This window comes from Cyprinodon tularosa, unplaced genomic scaffold (assembly GCF_016077235.1).
Source record: "Cyprinodon tularosa strain WSP-4 unplaced genomic scaffold, ASM1607723v1 ctg8, whole genome shotgun sequence".
Classification (NCBI taxonomy): Eukaryota; Metazoa; Chordata; class Actinopteri; order Cyprinodontiformes; family Cyprinodontidae; genus Cyprinodon; species Cyprinodon tularosa.
In genome coordinates, this window is record NW_024039562.1 from 1157311 (window position 1) to 1176296 (window position 18986).

At 37.8% G+C, this 18986-nt stretch overlaps 1 protein-coding gene across 1 annotated transcript; it reads right to left on the reverse strand.

Moving 5' to 3' along the window:
- Nucleotides 1-402: 402 nt before the first annotated feature.
- On the reverse strand, nt 403-18856 carry prpf6 (PRP6 pre-mRNA processing factor 6 homolog (S. cerevisiae)). Its single transcript, XM_038271474.1, has 21 exons — nt 18620-18856; nt 17782-17944; nt 17518-17636; nt 17352-17430; nt 14968-15144; nt 14448-14576; nt 14263-14357; nt 14023-14179; nt 13638-13800; nt 10118-10236; nt 8097-8315; nt 7009-7131; nt 5579-5700; nt 5301-5439; nt 5059-5178; nt 4028-4204; nt 2463-2596; nt 2112-2203; nt 1336-1450; nt 1071-1197; nt 403-941 (listed from the first exon to the last, which is right to left on the reverse strand). Exons 1-21 carry the CDS (start codon nt 18805-18807, stop codon nt 789-791), a joined length of 2910 nt encoding a protein of 969 aa, XP_038127402.1. The 5' UTR covers nt 18808-18856; the 3' UTR covers nt 403-788.
- Nucleotides 18857-18986: the final 130 nt, after the last annotated feature.

Genomic DNA, 18986 nt, shown 5'->3' on the forward strand with positions numbered 1-18986 from the left:
CCCCATCTTGAATATAACGCTTTGATTGTTTGCTAGATTAGACCCATTTAACAGAGGCGCTTGATGTCACATCAGCAGACACAGTGCAGGAACTAAGTAAATTCAGGAAAATCAGCTACAGGCTTACAGATGCATCAGTGCTGAATTTAAATAATGCATCTTTAAATATAAGGATTTACTCCTTAAGGCAGGATTTTCGATAGATTTTAATAAGATAACAAGTGTATTTTCCAGCCAGTTTAAATTTTAAATATATAAACATAATGATCCATCATTTATAAATCTTTTTTTTTCCTTTTTCTTGATATTTAAATATCTCAGCAGTTGCTCCTTGGTGGCTGTATAATGCTCTCCAGAAAGAACATCTTAGAACTACAAAAAACACAGAGGAGACCTTTAGCCTTTTAGGTAAATTTGAGAGGGTGTTTACTATGAAAAAATACAAACATGACAAAAGCCTAAAATAATACCAGCCTTAAATGTCTGGAAAAAAAGACCTTAAACCACATGGAGCCAAGTCACTCAATGACGATTTCACAAAAACTCTCTAGCTTTTATAGAATATTACGTAGCGGTACTCAGATGAGTAACAACTTTGAACTTGATTTCTGACATACATTAAATTATCATTCTCTGAGATTGAAAAAAAAATGTTTTTGTAGAATAACAAAGCCAAAAAAGATGAGTTTTGCGAGAGCTGGGTGTGTCCAGGTAGAGAACAAGCATGTCCATAGCTGTTCCTGGCTCGGCTGATGACTTCCAGAGTCCTCCAGGGATTCTTTCAAGTCTTAGAATGTATTTTTGATCCTGCTGGCTACCAGAGCTAAAATCTCTCCTGTCTTCTTCTGCCAGTTGGCGACGTGTTTGGACTCGGCACACCACAGCTCTCCATGGCGGGGCTCTGCATTCTCACATCGTTTCCGCACCTCTTCCTGTTGCTCCTGAAGGATGCAGAGCATTTGAGTTAAACTCTTACAATACACGCCCATAGTACTTTTTATCTCTATTGTGCTAAACAGATGAATGTAGCTTTAATGTAGAAAAACTCCATCTTTCATCAAGATCAGTACCTCTGTGCCGTGCTGCAGCTCAAACTTGTAGAAGAGAGCCCAAGCATCTCCCAGGTCGGGCTCGATCTTAACTGTCCTGAGGAACCACTCTCTGGCTTTGGTGATTTTACGCTCACTCCAGAACAGCCTGAGGTTTGCACAAGTTTACACATGACAACAGTCAAAAATCTCATAAAATTAGAAAATTCCAAAAGCTGAAATTTTAAGGCAGTTATTAAATATTTAGAAGAATACAGGACAAAGAGATGAAAAGTTGCAGTCATACTTTGCCACAGCGAGCAAGACATGAGGATCATGTTCACACTTTTTCAAAGCGTCAACACTCTTGGTTTTCCTCTGGGGCCTGGCTTCCAAGAACACTGCCTCAGCCCACAGGATGCCTAACCAAGAAAAATGGAGAAAGGAAAAAAAGAATTTGACAAGGGACTTTGACATTCTAGAGGAAACGAAGTGAACATTTCATTTTAAGACTGCTTTGGTTTAGTATTTTCTGTACTTAAAGACTGGTCATGTGTGACCAAAGTAAATAAAGGTTAGGTTATATTGTTCATTATCGATTGCAGACAAAATCTGCTTAGCTCCCAAAAAAACAAAAGACTTGTTTTCAGTGTATGAACTGCCCAGACCTCCCGGGTCTTCTGGTTTAAGTCCAAGCTGAATACCGAGAACCAAAACCAAACACGGAGAAGAAGCATTTATTTATTTTTTTTCACTAACATGGAGTATTAAATTAAGATTAAAAATTTATTTGTTAGAGTGGCGTTTAACTTTGCTATATAAGATTTATTAATAAAGTTTTCAGTCCATCATTTATTTAATTATTCAATCACCTTTAAGACACTACAATGTGCTTTTCTTTGTCTTTTGTCATTTACATCACTCTGAATTCTTATGCAACTAAAATGTGCAAAAATAGTTTAGCAAATGTATTATATATGTATTTATATATTTATTCAACAAATATTGACAAAACTGGTTTTCCTAAATTTGAAGAAAAAAAGTTGAATCATTACAAGCATTCAAATATATAAACAAATATACCTGAATTAGGGCATTCCTGCAGGGCTTTAGCCATTAGCGTGTTGGAAATGTTCTTCAATCCAGCCCTGTATTCAAGTCTGACAGACTCCAGCCTGGTTAAAAAAAGAAAAAGGGATTTTTTTTTTTTTTGAAAGACAATTTCAGGTGAACATGTTTCTTATTTAAGAAATCTGGCTTTCAGTATTAATGTAAAATAAAAATAAAAACAAGAAAAAATTAATAAATTTGCCTTAAGGATGCAAAATACTCCAATTTGTTTATTTTCAGTTATTAAATCAAGTTTAAATTATGGGCAAATGTGATCCTTAAAGATGAAAGCCAGACAAAGCAGTCCTACTCATGTTTTCTTACCACAGCTCAGGAGACTGTGGGTTCTTTAAGCGCGCCTTCTCAAGGATCGCTCTGGCTCTGGTCAGCTGGCCAACTCTCTCCTCCAGACGGGATAACAGCAGCCAAAGAGCAACAGAGTGGGGGCATTTCTTCAACTACAGGAGAGAAAAAAATTCCCAACAATATAAACTATAGATATACAGAGACAGAGAACCAAGTTAAATTTATTTTCATCTTACTTAAATAATAGGAAGTATTGATACTCTAGTTGAGTACATATTATAGCATCTTAATCCACTGTGTGTAACTGTTCTGAAGACAAAACTGAGGTTTTTTTCCCCCCCAACCAAAAATGTACAAAAAAAAGACTAAAACTTTATGTTCAAGAAAAACATCATCTTCATCTTATTTCTTATCTAATATACCTTCAAAGCCATTTGGAGGTCAAGTGAAGATACAGTAAACAGTATACACTGTTTGTTAAGGCTGCCCTAAAAAATATATATTACCTAATGTAAAGATCTGCTCATAAATTTGATGTAAAGAATAGATTTGTCATTTCTCAAGCTGAATTGGTCATTTTTCAATATTCATTCAGATTTTATGATCAGACAGCTACTACTTAAGAAGTGATTTTTTCCAAATACTTAAATAAGATTAATATGGAAGTACGCATGTTTCTTAAAAATACAAAATTTACTTACTTTGCACTGCTGAAATGAGCCCCATGAACTGGGCTCATAGGTATCTGGACTGTAAAAATCCCTTTGCAAAAACCTACATGTTGGTCCAGCTGTTTGGTTCAACTTGATGAATTGGTAGTTTCATCAAACATGAAGATAAATAGTCCATTCACTTTGGAAGTGAGTTCTCTCCTGATAAAGTCTGCTAGTCTAAAGTGGGTTCTGTATACGGTGTTATCTTTCCCACTTTTAAATGACTTGACGATGTCTGGGTCAGCACACATTGTTTGGAGCGAGCCGTACGAGTGGCGTTGTGGAGAATCCGGATGTATGTAATGAAGGTCCTTATATGAAGGCTTCAGAGGTTTTAAACAGCAGTTGCAGAGCTTGTATGTCTCCGAGCAGCATGGAAGTACCATCACTAATACTGCAGCGGAGCTAGAGGCTGTCGTCTATCTCGGACCACTCACAGTGCTAACAAAGCCTTTTTGAATGTGACTCCACTGCCCATACACTTGGCTACAAAGTCACTATTTTGGGCGGACTTTAACCAAGCCTTAAACTGGTTCCTTTGATGCCAAGTGTTGTTAACTTTGTATTTCCCCATGACGATAGCAGCACTACTTCTACTTCCACACACGGACCATCAGGCTGATTAGCCGCCTACATGTCATGCCAGCATTTTATTGTGCATCTGAGGTAATGTTACAAGATAATTAGGACCTATTAATAAAAAAGGACTTAAACATAATAAATCAAATGCATTTAAGACTTTTTAATCTCTTAAAATTTTGATTTTCAGATTTGAGACATTTTAAGACCCCTTTAAAACCCTGTAATCAGACAGACAGTTTTTTGTAAAAGCAGAGGGGAAATAAATGGTAACAATTTTCTTTGCCTCACCCCTTGGTTGTAAGCTTCTCTGGCCTTGTCCATGTTTTCGCACTGCTCCTCTACCTGGCCGCGCATCATCCACAGCTTGGGGAAGTCCTCATAATGTTTGAGGGCTTCAGTGCACAACTCCTGTGCAGCTTCTATATTTCCCAACACCCACTCCAGTTTCACTGATTTCATGAATACCTGTGATTAGTACAGAGAAAAGATCATTTTCAGACAGAAAATAAGGATAGATGCATTCCCATGAAATGCCCTCCCATTTCCACAGAACATCTATCACACTTGACATAGATAAACAAAATGCTACAAAACAGAAAAAAACCACATCATAAAATAATTAGATATCTTTGCTAAGAACCCAACTGAGTTGTTAACCCATAAACAGGCCTCATCTGACAACTGAATGACAACAGCCAACAATAAAAGTCAGTTCTTTGAGCATACAATGAAGGATCAAAAGGAAATGCAGCCAGGCTAAATAGATAGGGTGATAGCTAATGGGCTCAGCTAAGAGCATCTGTCAACCTGAGTGTTCCTGGCTGTTTGGTAAAGAAACGCTGCAAGCCTGAACTTGCTGAGGACAGAATGTTTGTATAAGCCAAATGAGAGATGAATCACTAATAAGTTATTCTTAAAAATTCAAAATTGATGACACATTTGTTCAGAGAGGCTTTGAGAGTTCCTTAATTCTTTTATACGAATCTTTGGGGGATTTTCAGTGAGCATTTAATTTTTTTTTTTATGATCTTATTGTTATGAGCTCCTAATTGGTTATGTAATAGCTTTTAAAATCACTAAATGAATAAAAGGACCTTTCTAAGAAATATTATCAGGTAAGTTCTGAAGAACTTGTCACTGGAAAGCTCTACAGAGGGTTAATACAGGAGTGTTTATTTTTTTAAAACAGGCAATCATTTTAAACTGAGGCTCTTTATTGAAAAAATGCGTTATGTTAAGAATTTTTTCCCCCTTCTGACAGTTCTTCTGATATCTCTTATTTACTCCCCCACTCTCTTTCAAATACTGGCTCAACGCACCCGTGCTGTTGGAGCGCTGCTGCGAGCTTTGGCCAGCAGTCGACGTGCTCTTTCGTATTCATTGTTTTCCGACTCCAGTTTGACGGCAGCAAGCCAGATCTCCTCACTGTTAGGGTTAGCCTAGATTAAACAGTAAGGGGACAGGAAGAGAGCATGTGAGATCAGGAGGGAGTGAAGAACAGGAAACCAAAAATTCAACAACAGAATGTTACAAGGAAACTTTTGCTTGGTTTAGTTCTCACCTGAAAGGCAAGAGCAAGGATACTTCTTGCAGCTGGGACGTCATTGGCCAGCCACTTAGACTTGGCACCCATCAGCCACAGGACCTCTGCTTTGGGGCAGTGAGCTACGGCTCTCTGCAGAAGGGCCTCCAAAGACTCCCTGAAAGGGGTGAATGGAGGCACAGATGCAGTTGGTATTATTATGACAATAAAAGCAGAGACAACTAGATTATGAAGTAAATGACAATCAGATAACTATGAAACTACAGAAACTAAGAGGAGGAAACAAATCTGATCACCTGGTGCCGTGGTTCTTCTCAAAATACGCTGCTCGAAGCCAAACACTTTTCTTGCTAGGAAACACCTGCAGGGAATGGGCATAAATGGCCCTGGCACACTCTAAAGCTCCATGGGCCACACACTAAAGAACAAAGAGGAAACAAGTTCAAACCCCAAAAAAGACACAAAACTCAACAAATGGTTAGAGATTTACCAACCATCATTATAGGCATGCAGGTAATGATTATTGGAAGGTTAATTTTCTGTATTTGAAAAAAAAATCTGTTCACAGTGGACTGATGACACAATGGAGATTTTCTTCAATGCAAACAGATTTAGATACATAACTTGGTCTCCAGGTCAGGGACAAACAAACCATACTCTCAGTGTGGCCATCACCATGGTTGTCCATAGATGGGACATGTTTTTGGCTCGATTTACCACAGATCTTCATAACTCTCCTGACTGCCAATTCAGCATGCCATGTAGATAACCAGCTAACATCCTTTGGTGGCACCTGAAACCCTGCCTACTCCATGGAATCTGGTGGTGGAGTTGGAGATCCTTCTCAGCCCCTATTTGTAGCTCTTAAAAGAGGTGAAAAATGTTGACTCTAAAGGCCCTGCTGTTGATTGCTTTGGCATCTACTAAAGGTGTTAGCAAGGTCCATACTCTTTCTTTGGGCGCATCCTGAACCAAGTGGGGGGATAATGATGGATAATGACAAACCGGTGATGAATTAATCATGTCTCTTCATTTTTTGTATATTTGCTACACACTGAGCAGCTCATTAGCTTAGCAACATCATTATTCATGAGGCTGTCGTCAAAAAGTCATACTGAAAGTGCCATTTTTTCAATAAACTTTTTCATCACCCTGGGGGCTGCAGATCCTCCCTCGCCTTCCTCCTCATCAGCATGTTGTCTTTTAGAAGGCTTGGTTGCTCCAACTATATACCAACACAGTTTGTTTGCAGCTGAGCTATTGTTAAGTGATGTTGTTTTGGGGGTGTGCTTTCTGTACACCATTCTGTCTGTTGGCTTGAGAGGAACAGACAGAAGAGGAACAAAGGGACAGAGGGGAGACTTGCCAAAATAAAAGATGAAAGGACGTGACCGAAGCACAACTTTGGTCCAAATATTTACTTGCCTTATGGTAAATGATGCTCTGTTGTGTAAGTAATTATTTTCTAGTTTCTAATCTAACTCCATAAATGAAAAATTTAGTCCCAGTTGGCGAGTGTTCATTTCAGACCCTGTTTACACCAAAAATTTTGTGAAGCTTTTTTCTGAATAATCTCCCCCTCAAAAAAAAAAAAAAAAAAATCACTAAAACTCCACATTAAACAGACTTCACACTGATTATGAGTTTTTTGTAAATACCAGACATCTTTTTTTGTTTAAAGTTAAGATGCTTGATATAAAAGATAGATAGAAGATAAAAAACGCACACTGTCTGAATCCTCCATCCACGTATGTTTGCGATCTTCCTCCTCGATGCCGATCCCTATGACAGCCCTTATCACAGCTTGGCAGGTCGCCACGCTGCCGGCTTTGTCACACTCTTCTGCGTCCTGCAGGACAAGTAGAAACATTTAGATGGAGAAACGCTTCTGGGTGAAAAGGGAAGAATGTTCAAAAACTAAAGGCATGAACTCCTGGCACCCATTTTAATCTAGTAATCAGAATGGAATTATTAGGAAATCTAGGAGGGAATATTTACACACCTGGTCTGAGCAGAACAAGTGTTACAAGACAGAGATATCCGATATCCTGGGATAAACTCTGGTTACTGATTAACATCCTCGTAGATGACTTACAGTTTTACTTAATAAATCTGTCTTTATAGACTATTCCCACATGATTACTGTAAGAGGGGAGGATTACAAGGTAAGATGCTGACTGACCAAAAAAAAAAAAGGTTATTTTTCTGCCAGTTAAAGTTCACAAAAAAAAGCAGCAAGACATAAAAGGCCAGTTATTACAGGAAAAGATATTCAACAGTCTGTGATTGCCAAATAACTAAGGCTGAATAGAAATATCACTCAGTGAGCTGGCACATTCATTTGCTTTCAGATAAAGTGGAAGAGAAGCACTTAGCCAATATCCTGGCTTACAGTCAAATCAAAATGAATCCAAGCATGGCAGAGTTCCTCTCCAAGGTTTAAAGGAGCAGTCAGGATATTTTTCACCAAATTCTGACATGGTAGTCTGGAGTTTCGAAGGAAAACTAGTTTTTAAGTTGATGCAATTAAAAGAAATAAAAAAACGTATAGAGATCTATTTCAACTTAATCAACGTTAACAGCCTAAAATATGAGTATATTTTCTATTACCGGTACTTTGAACTGAGGGACAGTTGGACATTGTAAAAGGTCCTTAGGGTACGAGAAACAAAAAAAAAATAATAATAATTTATATATATATATATATATATATATATATATATATATAAATGATTAAATTTATATATATATTATTAAAAAGCAAATCAAATCAAAGCCCTGCGTTTCATTAGACGTATATTGTGGCCAACAGACCTGTATCCACTGCTCTCTGTTGATTTCCACACCGTTGGCCCGTAGAGACGTGATGGCTCTGTCGATGATCTTCTCCACCATCTGAGTGTTGCCGTTGGCCTCCTCCAACTTGGCAGCAGTGATCCAGATGTGGCGATCGGTGGGGATATTTTCTCGAGCTTTATTCAAGACGCGCCGTGCGTTCTCGTATGTTTCTAAACGAGCCAGAGCCAGCCAAAGCTAATGAAAAAAAATGAATTACATGTTAAAATCTGGGGAAATGTGGCTAGTAGGGCTGCAACTAACGATTATTTTAAAAATCGATGAATCGGCCGATTATTTTTTCGATTAATCGATGAATCGGACAAAAAATATTTTTTATATTAACCTCTTTATTCCAAGATAAACATTTTAGACAGAACAAACAAGCACACGAGTACAGGCTGCTCATTAACTGTACTGGTGCAATATGAAAAATAAATGTTTGTGTTAAAACTACGCAAACTTACATGAGAAATATAGGCTACTTTGTTTCATAAAGCGCAAAAAAAGACATTTTTGTTTTTAAAAGCCCCTAAGGGGTTCAAACAATAGGCCCCCCCATTTTAACAAATGAGTTTTTTTTTTTAGACTAGAAGAGTTCTGCCTTTTAAGACAGGAAAGTATAACAGTTAAAGTTGCTACTTGAGAAAATACTGAACCATAGAGATAAAAATAGCCCTGTGATTCAAATTATAAATTGTATTTGGAATAAAAATGAGAGAACTAGGGGTGATAAAAAAAAACACATCCTCCAAAGACAGATATTTACATGGGAATGTGGCAGATAATTAATTGACATATTACTGATCTTGCTGGATTTTATTCTGCTTTACTTCCATAAATTGCAGGATCTTCTTTACTTTATCTTTGCCAGAAGATTTAAACTTTAAAAGCCTTGCCCTCATAATTTGCAAGCTAATTTATTTATAAAGAACATATAAATGCTGCTTAAGCTAATTCAAATGAAATTAAAAGTAAAATAAGTAGCCAACCTTATCACTGTCTGTAACCTACTAACACGGTAAGGAAAGCATCAGATGAGCTACCTGAGAAACTAACGTTACGTTTCCCCACTTTAAAACGAAACAAACATGGTTACTCATCCTGCTGATCTGCTCTCCTCACTGCCATTGAAGGCTCCAACGTGTTTTCTTTTCAGGTGCTGCGTCATAACAGTGGTGCTTCCGTGCCATGTTCATTTGTTTTTACAAAAGTTGCATGTTACGACTTTTTTCACTTTACAAAGCGCAGGCTATTTTAATTATTGTGATCAATTAGCGCCGTCAATCACGGCGCATGTGCGCTTCATTTGCAGTCTGGACGCTGAGGGTAAACTCCTCACTAAAACCCTGCGGCTCTGACTGCAGCGCTGAGAGGGATTCCTGTGGGAGAGGGAGAAAGGGGTTGGGATGGGGGAGGCCCCCCACGGCAGGCAAAAGCCGCCAGTGACACCGTAAAAAGTCGCCAGATTTGTCGCTAGTCGCTTTTTTGAAAAATAGTCGCTGGAGGGGTCTGAAAAGTCGCTGAGTTGGCAACACTGCAACTGCTGCGCTGACTCGCTCCGCCATATTTTTTTTTTTCTTCCCCCGGATGACGGCGGCGGCGGATGACGCATTAATCGCGCGACACAACTAATCGATGATTAAATTCGTTGCCAACGCTTTTAAAAGTCGATTTTTATCGATTTTATCGATTCGTTGTTGCAGCCCTAGTGGCTAGGTCCTGTAGAGGCAAATTAAAACGGAGATGCTGGTATTGACAGTGGTATTATGAAGCTTCCATTTATAGTTCTTTAAAAGTTTTTCTTTTCCAAACCCTTCACACATAGTTAAGTCGTTTCATTCACTAACAGTAGCCACTCTGAAGACTGCTGTACAACATCTGCAATGTGTGTTCAATTAACAAGTCAGGCAGATTAAGCTGAGAAATCAGTTGATTTGAGTGAGACCATTTGGAAATCAAGTATTTTATGGTGCTAGGATGTTTTCTTTTAAACATACCTCCACACTTGTAGGGCAACACTCAACAGCTCTGCTCAGCATGATCCTGGCGTCTTCTGGCTCCTCAAGCTCAACAGCTGCCTTCCACAAACGAACTGACTTTGATACATTCTCTAAAGCTGGGGAAGACAAGTATGAACACAACATATTAAACAGTGTACACATGTGAACATGGCTATATTGGCATCAATCTTTTAAAAGACAGATCTTCATTCAGTCAGACAACTTAATCAAAGAGCGTTTCTGCCTTAATGAAAGAAGGATTACAAAAAGTAAACATTTCTCTGACCTTCTTTTGCATAAGCAAAGGGTTCTTTTTAATCTCAGAATCCCTCGAGTTTCATTTAGAGGATTCTGCCATCCTTGACGATATTCTTTTTTTTTAAGTCTAAAAAGGACTCTTTTATACATTCCATGCATGACCTCTTCGTCTGCTTTCCTCCCCCCTGCGACCTTTAAAACATTTAAGCCAAAGTCCCGGCTGCAAAAGATAGCTGTCCAGATCACATGCTTCAAGGCGCTGACTCTGCGATGCTCATGGTCGATGCTGCCGAGGCAGCGGGGAACAAGATGACTCGCCATGGAGGTGCAAGTTTGAGTGAGTTGTTTTAATACCCAAACACGGGACTATGATGATGGAACACATGTACCTGTGATGTAGGCGTGTGCCAGCATGTCTAGTTTGTACCAATAGGTAAATTCACCAGCCACACTGAGTAAGACGACACACCGTCAACCCAGTTCGTACGGCTTAAATGTAAAAAAAAAAAGGGGTGGATTTTGGGGCAAGTTACACTTTAAAGAGGATTTCTTCCCCATTTTAAAGCTGCTGAGCCATATGTCCTTGCAATTAAAAAAAAGACGCTTAACCTTTGGTTTCCTCCCTGCAACACAGATGATGTGGTGCAACAACTAATAAAAAAAAAACTATTTGAATCCCACAGTATTGGGTAATTTCATACCAGTTGCTAAACAGCTTTTTATGTCAAAGGCCTTTGATAAAAATACATTTTCAGTCAAAGACTTTTCAGAACAACGTAACATTATTGAAATTGTTCCAGTCAGGATTTAAAACTTTGCAAAACAATGAGTCTATCATTTTCAGATCTTTAAATTTGTTTAGCTTCTAATTCTGGTAACTGTGTTATTCCTGTAGCTTTACAACTAACATGTTTAGAGCAGAGGGTGCGATTGAGCAGTGTGGCTCTGAAGTGGTTTAGGTCCTATTGTCTCAGGTGGAGTTCCTCGGGGCTCAGTCCTACGTCTATTTTCTCTTAACCTGTTTCCTCTCTGCCTTGTTTGTTATACATCTTCATCATTATGTGGATGACGCACAGATTTACCTGCCTCCTCACAAAGAGGGTGCCTCCTTAGACTAACACTTACTGGACTGCCTTGATGATCTTTGGGCTTGGGCGACCTTTGAGTTTTAATTAGGAGTCAATTGAGGTAAAGGTTTTCAGTTTGCCCTACACCTCTAGTTTCCTGGATATAAATCCAGGATATATATCCATAAATTTAGAAGTCAAAATTAACAGAAGCTTTAGATTTAATAGCCAGATAAAGGCAATGAAAGGATGATCTTTTTTCCATCCGAGACAATTTCTTTGAAGTAGTATCCATGCCTTTATTACCACTCAGCTTGACTAGTATTACACCCTTTAATGCTGGGATTAATAATTCTATTATCAGTCATTTGAAGAGGACATAAAATTCAGCAGCACATCTTTGAACTGGCAAAAGAAAATCTGATTATATTAGATTTTGGAAATTCTTGTATTTGATGCCAAGGCACTTCTGACGGCTTAAAAAAAAATGTCATTTGATTTTTAAATGTTTACTTTTTTGTTTTTTTTTTCCCACACACCCTACAAGTCTTGCGTGTGCTGATCAGCTGACTGAGTGTACCAGATCTAAGAAAGGATTGGATCTTGGTTGTGTTGGGGTCCAAGTTATGGAATGACCGGCCCTCCCACATCAGACTTCTCTTAAGACCCATTTATTCACTGTGGACTTTGTTACTGTTTATTTATGACTAAATGGTTGTTTTTATTATTATTTATCCCACAAATGTTCTTTGGATGAATCTTTTATTTTAGCTTCTATTTCTTGTTTTTAGTTCTTATAATTCTTTTCTTGTTGTTTATTGCACTGTACAGCACTTTGTACTCTAAGGGTTTTTATTGCACTTTATAAAAACAAAATTACTTTGCTGTGTCAAATGTAGGAAAACAGTAACTTTTACATTACTACAGATTAAGGTGAACTTCCCTCATCCAGTCAGATGAGTAGTGTTTACCTTTGAATGTAACTTAAACCAAAATGTATAACCCCAAAAGCTTTAAGGTGCCGAGCCACATTATATGATTATTAAAAAAAAATTATCTTGAAAAAAAAGCTTCTGCTTCAGTGATTTAATACATTCATATTGTATCCTGCTCATATCTCATCCCTTAAAAATATATGTTTGAGTGTTATCCCACTGGATCTTAGACATTCATTTATAGTTTTCACACTTCTGTGGGAGGAGCTAACTGCCATCAGCAGGCCACTTCCTGGTTTACCCCCTGCACACATGCACAATATCACACCTCTGCTGTTATTGTAAATAGACACAAATGGCTTTATTTACTAAAAAACTGAGCAAAAAGCAAAATGAGGGGATCCTTCAGAAAAACTTTGTATGCAACTAGAGTTAGTTACTGTCGTATAAATGACAAAATATCATTTAATGGGAACTTTAAGACTTGATTATTTAATCAACCATAGCAGATGGTATTTGAATCTACAACTAATCATACTAAAATTTTGAGACAATGTAATGAACTTCAAATCAAACATGTTAGAGATGTGAGTCACACATGTACCTTCAGGAAATTAAACTCACACACTGATTTGCTGTCATATCACCAAATCTAAAAAGCAACTCAAGTGTGAAAGCAGTTTGTATTGAGCATTTGTAGTCAAGCTGGGTGGGAAGCAGAAAAAGAAGTATCAAGTACATAATAGGGGAAAGTAGAACAGAGGCATTCAAACATGTAGAGGCGGAGTAAGTTCCTCCTCAGAGACAACTTCGATCCATCTCTGTCAGTGGAGTATGCTGCTGGGAAACACTGGTGCATGTGTGCCTGTGCGTGCAAGTGTGTGTTGGGGCATTGACACCATGGCTGAATGCGGGGCCTGGCCTTGAAGACAAGCCAGCAACACAGCTGCCAAACGTTACTCTGATAGCTTTGTGTGGGCCATTTTATGAGACAATCAACAGATTGAGACTGGCCTTGAATTTTAGCCCTTCAGAAATTAGTGTCTTTCTCTTGGCACCAGAATTAAACTCATTCACACAAAAGCATAGTCAGGACCTCATAGTCAGGTTCCTCACATGAACCTCATAACAACAACATATTTCCAAAACAACTGCTTCATCACACAACAATGAAAGCAGAAAATGGAGGAACCTAATTGGGCAGAGTGAGTTTGATTATTTTTTTTTCACTTCAGGATAAATAAAGAGTAACCTTACCCTTCCTGAGGACTCGTTTCTTGGCTCTGATGTCTGTCTCCAGCTCAGCCGCTCTGATGTAGATGCGGACGGACTGCGGTAGGTGGCGCACGGCCTGAGCGACTACAGCTTTAGCAGTGTCACCAGGTTGGAGCCTTGCAGCCTCCAGCCACACATCTTCACTCTGGTTGAAAAGCAGATCAGAAAAACTGGTCTTTGGAGAAACGGGCAGTAGAACTAAACTTCTTTTCTAAAGCAGCAATGTCAAGTCTTAGCTTGTCTCAACTAGTTACTGAATGAAAAATATGTAACCAGTGAAACATCATTTATCTTATTGATGCAACTATATAGGTTTGTCACCTTTTAATGCAAGATCCATCTTTTTTCCAATCAATTTAGTATTCACCTTTGGACACATCTCTGTGCCTTTCATGATCAAGTTTCTGGCCACCTGCAGCTTGCCTGTCACTTCTTCCAGCCTAGCAGAAGCAATCCAGGCCGGTGGATGGTGTGGGTTGGTCTCCCTCACTGATTTCAGCAGCAGACGAGCCTTTTTAATGTCACTGGAGCAAAAAAGAAGATACAAACTGAAGTCTTTTTCAAATTAATTAAGTTTAATCAGTTGCTGTTATGAGCTGCTCTCTACCTGATGTCTCCCCCATAGGTGGGAATCATAGAGTTAAGATCTGTAAGGTAACCCTTGGGATCAACAACAGTTTGTCCACTGACTGAATCTGAAACCTGTAGGGTCAACAAGAACAGAAAATAATAATAATAGATCTCAAATCAGCAGGGCAGGGACAGGATGACATCAGGTGAATGTAAGCTCACCTGACTGAGCCTCATATCCATGAGCGTGTTCCTGGCCTGGCCAATTTTCCTCATATCCAGCTCTCCTGTCCCTGGAGTCATTAGACCCGGGGTCATACTTCCTGGATACGGTGTGTTCAGACCTCCAAGCTAGCAAAGACAGAAAGCAGTAATAATGAACAGAAACATTAGTAGGAATACTTTTGTAGAGCATATCTACATGACATGAGAAACGTAGAATTCAGTGTTAAAAGAAGTTTTTTATCAACAAAGTGGGTTTTTGTTTGTATTTCTACATAGTAAGGTATTAAAAAAGGCACATGCAGGAACCAACTAGCCAATGCTACCTTTTTATGATTTATTCAAAAATGAATATTTTATCATTACAATCTGTGGATGTCTCTTTTAAAGCATTGCAAATAACACTAACTGTGCAGTTTTCACTGAGATCTCCTGACTCCTGCTGGAGCTGATTGAAATTACAACACATCATCAGTGACACCTTTTATTTGAGAGTATGCGTATTTTCATTAATACTGACCCCCTGCAAAGGATCCACAGAGGTGTGATTTTCCCCGGTCTTCAGATGTTTGGAGAAGAAGCTGTCAGGGACAGGAGTCAGCTTCTCATGGCGAGGATTCCTTTGACGCTTGTTCCGTGCATCTCCAACTTCAGGGATGCTCAGCCATTCCTCCTCCGACACCTCGGCCAGTTTTCTCTGGGGATAAATTAAGAAAATGAACAAAGGAAATCTTGTGCTAAAATGCCTATTGTGGTTATCAGCTCTATCACTGCCGGTAAAGAACATCCAAACAAGTAAGACTGTAGAATAGCTGTATTTCCTCTACAAATTAAGGGCAAAATAAACCAAAATTGTCACTCGAGGATTTCATATCCCAAAAAAGATAAAGATAAAATAAAACAACAGAGCTAAGGGGGAAAAAGATAAAACTGGAGAAAAAAAAGGTTACAAATACCAGAGGCCACGTATTCACAAAAGCATATAAATAATGAGCGAAAGGATGGAGTTGCACTGTGTTACCCTCAGATAAACTTAACTAAAGAAATGACAATTAAAAATGAAAGGTAAAATCAATTCTGCTGTAAAATTAGGTTTTATTATGAACATTTTCTCTTTTTTTCCCCTTTTTTAAAGTGCTGGGAGAACAAGTGTAGTATTTTCTTTGTAACAGCATCTTATTAAACACACATAAGATTATAGTGACATGCAAAACAATAATGTCAACATATCGGTTTTAGTCCAGACAGATGTTGTAACTGTCATTTTAAACTTTTTTTTATTTAAATCATAAATTTAAAAACAGAACTTCTAGCTGCCATATTTCACTAGAAAAGCAATTGGACCACTACAACAAAATAAGTGCAACACTGCTTTCTGTAGCCTGTCATCTATGAAGTGTGATGAGTGCAACGGTACAATAATTAAATAACTTGAAATAATTATCTAAATGTGCCTTGAATTTATTAAAACTGAAAATAAATGCAGATTTCATTTTACAGATATATGATTAATTATATGGGTCACAATTAAATATAATAATTTCATTTGAAGAAGTGAATTAAGAAGTGATTTAATAAATTATTGTATGTTTCTACACTGAAGAACAACATGAATTAATTTAATTGTTGTATGTCTAACAAACTCAAGGAGGCGGAACTAGGGCCGCTTCCATAGAAACCCCTTGGCTGCTTCTAACTGAGTAAGATAGGGCAACTTCCCCTCAGTTCTTTTTGTTTTTATTACTCTAAAGTCGATATTATTGCTGAAAAAGGTGAAAATAATTTCTAGACAATGTTACATTTTATATATTTATTTATAGCCCATTGAGTGAGCAACAAGTCCAGTCTCTATATCCCTTGTTTGGTCTGAAGTATATCTAATGAACTTTAGAGAAGGCATGCTATGGTCTGGTGTGATTGGATCTCCCACAAGCTTCTGCAGAATCAATGTTAGCCCCGCCCACTGAATAGAACCAGATCACACTCTCATATAAACTATTTATTAACCTAACTACTGGTAATAGTTGCTTACCTACCGTGTAAACAAATGCAACACGTTTTAGAAATTATCTTAAACTTTTCCAGCAAAAATGTTGAAAGAGAGAAGCTGTCTTATCCTAGTGAGAAGCAGACATAATCCTTCACTCTGAGTTTGAGGGGTGAAGTTGAAAGTAGTGCTGCAACTAATGATTATTTTGATAATCTATTAATCTGTTGATTGATCAATTAATAATCGTATAGCTAAAAGTTCCTTAAAGACAATTTTGGTCTGAATTTAAACCTGGGGAACCTAAAGCTAGTCCACTTGAGGAGTTCTGGACAGAGCATATTGACGGACTAAAAAGGGGTTTTTATCTTTAATGCTAAGTGTTTCTGGGTGTTTTATTATGGTATAATTACTGCTCTGAGTGGGTTCCTCTGTCATCTAGAGTCTCTATACTCCCGTCAACGATTAATCAATTACTAAGTTAGCTATTTCAATAATCATTTAATCCCCATAAATCCAATTAATTATTTCAGCTCTAGTTGCCAGTTTAAAGGTTTTCATGATCACCTGACTGCGAAGATGCCATTAATAAATAACTTTAGTGAAATAATAAAATGTATTTTAAAAACAAATTAATTCTTAAAAATAAGAAATGTCTTATTTATTGGCATGTCTATTTATTTAACTTTATATTTCAAATTTTAATGGTACATTTAATTATTTAAAGACATATTAAATAAATAAATAGTATATTTATCATTTGATGGTACATTTATTTATAGATTTAAACCTATTAATTTAATGCTATATTTATGTATTTCCTATTGAACCTTCCTTAGTCACTCTGAACTTATATGAATATTTCTGAATATACCTCTGAATATTTTATAAAAAATGTATGTCAAATGTTTTCTCACCTTTAGATCTGAGAACTGTTGCTGGATTTTCGGTCGCTCCATACGGTATTTCTCAATTTCTTCTTTTTCTCTCAGTTCCCTGTAAATGCAATCAAAGCCATAAACGTTAGGGACATATTGGCACATTTTTCTTAGTGAGAGTATTTTGTCATTTTTCAGAAGTGACCTTCTCTCTTTGCGTCTTTCATCCATCCTCTTGTCCAGAGCAGCATATATAGCATCTGCTTCCTCATCATCCTTCTCATAAGGCCCACTTGAGAACAAGCTACCTGCATACCCATTAAACTGTGGGAATAAAACATGAGAAAGTAATTACAGGAACAGTTTGCCACTGAAGTAAACTAATCACTGTGGAGCCATCTTAAATTTCAATAATGAATTATTCAAATAGGGTAATAAAGTCTAAACCAAACAATTTAGCCACAAAAACCTCATCATAGTTGGTGTCGTTCAGGTCTTCGTCATCATCATCCTGATTCTTTTTCATCTGGTCCCCAACCGTCCTCTTCCCTGGAGGTGCATGACGATCATCCACTGGATCATTTGCATCACGAGCCGGACCGATATCTGACCGTGTGGTGAAACCAGTAGCACTAGAACACAGATACAGATTAATACCTTCCAGCTGTCAAATAATAAAAACAAAGGTGGCTAGTGCAAAAAGCATGATATGAAATCATTTTTTTAAACATTTTGGTTAAATAAAATGCCTGCATGATGTCAACTGTTCTGTTTTTAGGATCATATTTCTGCCTGTTAAAAATAAAAACATTTTTAAACCTAGTGTAAGTGGCCTGTTCAAAGACATTTATTGATGTTTAAATTGCACAATCATAAGATAAATACTTGTAACCTGTAGACTTTTAAACGACTTGTGGTAAATGAATAGATTTTGTATTATTATTTAAGTATAACTGGATCTAGGTCATTTCAATTCGGACTAAACAAGACAGTAGATCAAATTACTGGACATATTTATGTAAGTACGACATTTTCACGTAAATTAGCTCATTTACAATATTGTTTTAAGCTTATTGTAACCAACTTTAAACCTTAGAAGCGAATGAGGTAGTGAAATAAAATAAAAAAAATTATATATATATATATATCGGTCGGATTTGTTATGATAACGAAAAAGTCTTCATCAGATGAAAAAAGTACACATAATAGTCAACATTACTACATCATATGTTTCAAAAATAACGTTTTATGTAACTACATAGCAGCATAAGTACTTGAGCTAGCTCCTTAGCGCTAATTTAGCTCACCCTCTGCCCAAACCGGGGACATAGCCCAACGGGGCCGGCATCCCCAAGAACGGTTTCTTCTTTTTTCCCATCAGCGGAGAAGCAAGGGGGATAACAGGGGGTCCTCCACCGGCCCCTGCAGCAGCAGAGCCCCCCGCAGATGATTTGGTGACAATTTTAGAGGTTTGTTTCCCAGCATTGCTAGCCATCGTTTCGTTTGCGAAGATGCTGCACTGGCGGATGAACAACAGTTTAACTTCCGCTCCCTATTGCTGGGTCTGGGTGAAAAGAGCGCCCCCAACAGGTCAGACTGACTAGCTACCATTGTAACTCCGCCTAGTATCCGTTTCTTGAAATAGTAGCAAGGAAATCATTTTTTACCTGTTCA